The 702-nt window shown below is 60.1% G+C and overlaps 1 protein-coding gene across 1 annotated transcript in view; it reads left to right on the top strand.

Annotated features, from left to right (window-relative positions):
- Window positions 1-656, top strand: part of LOC104913209 (SLIT-ROBO Rho GTPase-activating protein 3) — an 11,921-nt gene extending 11,265 nt beyond the window's left edge. The window contains exon 10 of the mRNA XM_019620249.2: window positions 1-656. This exon is cut by the window's left edge and continues 284 nt beyond it. Within this exon, the coding sequence (XP_019475794.1) occupies window positions 1-154 (154 nt within the window). The 3' untranslated portion in view covers window positions 155-656.
- The last annotated feature ends 46 nt before the right edge of the window (window positions 657-702 follow it).

Here is a 702-nt window from a genome sequence, read left to right as displayed (position 1 = left end):
GGCGCAGCTGCGGCCTCCCCCCATGCGCCCGGCGCGCCCCGCGGTGCAGCACCGCTCCAGCAGCAGCAGCAGCTCGGGGGTGGGCAGCCCCGCCATCACCCCCACCGAGAAGCTGTTCCCCAGCGGCGCGGCGGACAAGTCGGGCACCATGTAGTCGGGCACCACGTAGCCGGGCTGCGGTGCCGCGCTCGGGAGCAGCGACGGTGTGGCGCAGCTGTGGTGTGCAGGGAGGGCCCCGAACCGCTGGAACGCTCCCTGGGCTCACGGCCGTGTGGCAGAGGGGATGGCAGATCTGCGTGTCATCACTGGAGAATACGCGTTATATGTAGAAGTATATATTAAAAAAGTGTACAGAATTTGGTGACTTTTTTAAAAAAGTAGATTTACCTCAGAAACTGGCTCTGAAATGTCCTCGCTAGAGACGCTGGGTTGGTTTTGTCACTTTTTCCAGGCTCTTTGTGTGTGTGCGTGGCCCTGCATAGCAGCTGTGTGCCGAGTAATGCCAGGCTGCACCCTGCGCTGCTGGGGAAGCAGGAGGGGCTCGGCAGGCTCTGCTGGCACAGCCAGGTGCAGCGCAGGCCCTGGGTGGGGCTTCAGCATCAGCAGCGGGTAAGAACTGGCACCAAACCTGTGATAAAGCGTAAATAGAGAACTTACACAGTCTCAGATGATTCTTTTTCCCCCTTTCCCCGTAACGCTTTT

The sequence above is a fragment of the Meleagris gallopavo genome, chromosome 14 (assembly GCF_000146605.3).
Source record: "Meleagris gallopavo isolate NT-WF06-2002-E0010 breed Aviagen turkey brand Nicholas breeding stock chromosome 14, Turkey_5.1, whole genome shotgun sequence".
Lineage (NCBI taxonomy): Eukaryota > Metazoa > Chordata > Aves > Galliformes > Phasianidae > Meleagris > Meleagris gallopavo.
This window is presented reverse-complemented; position numbering and strand designations above follow the sequence as displayed.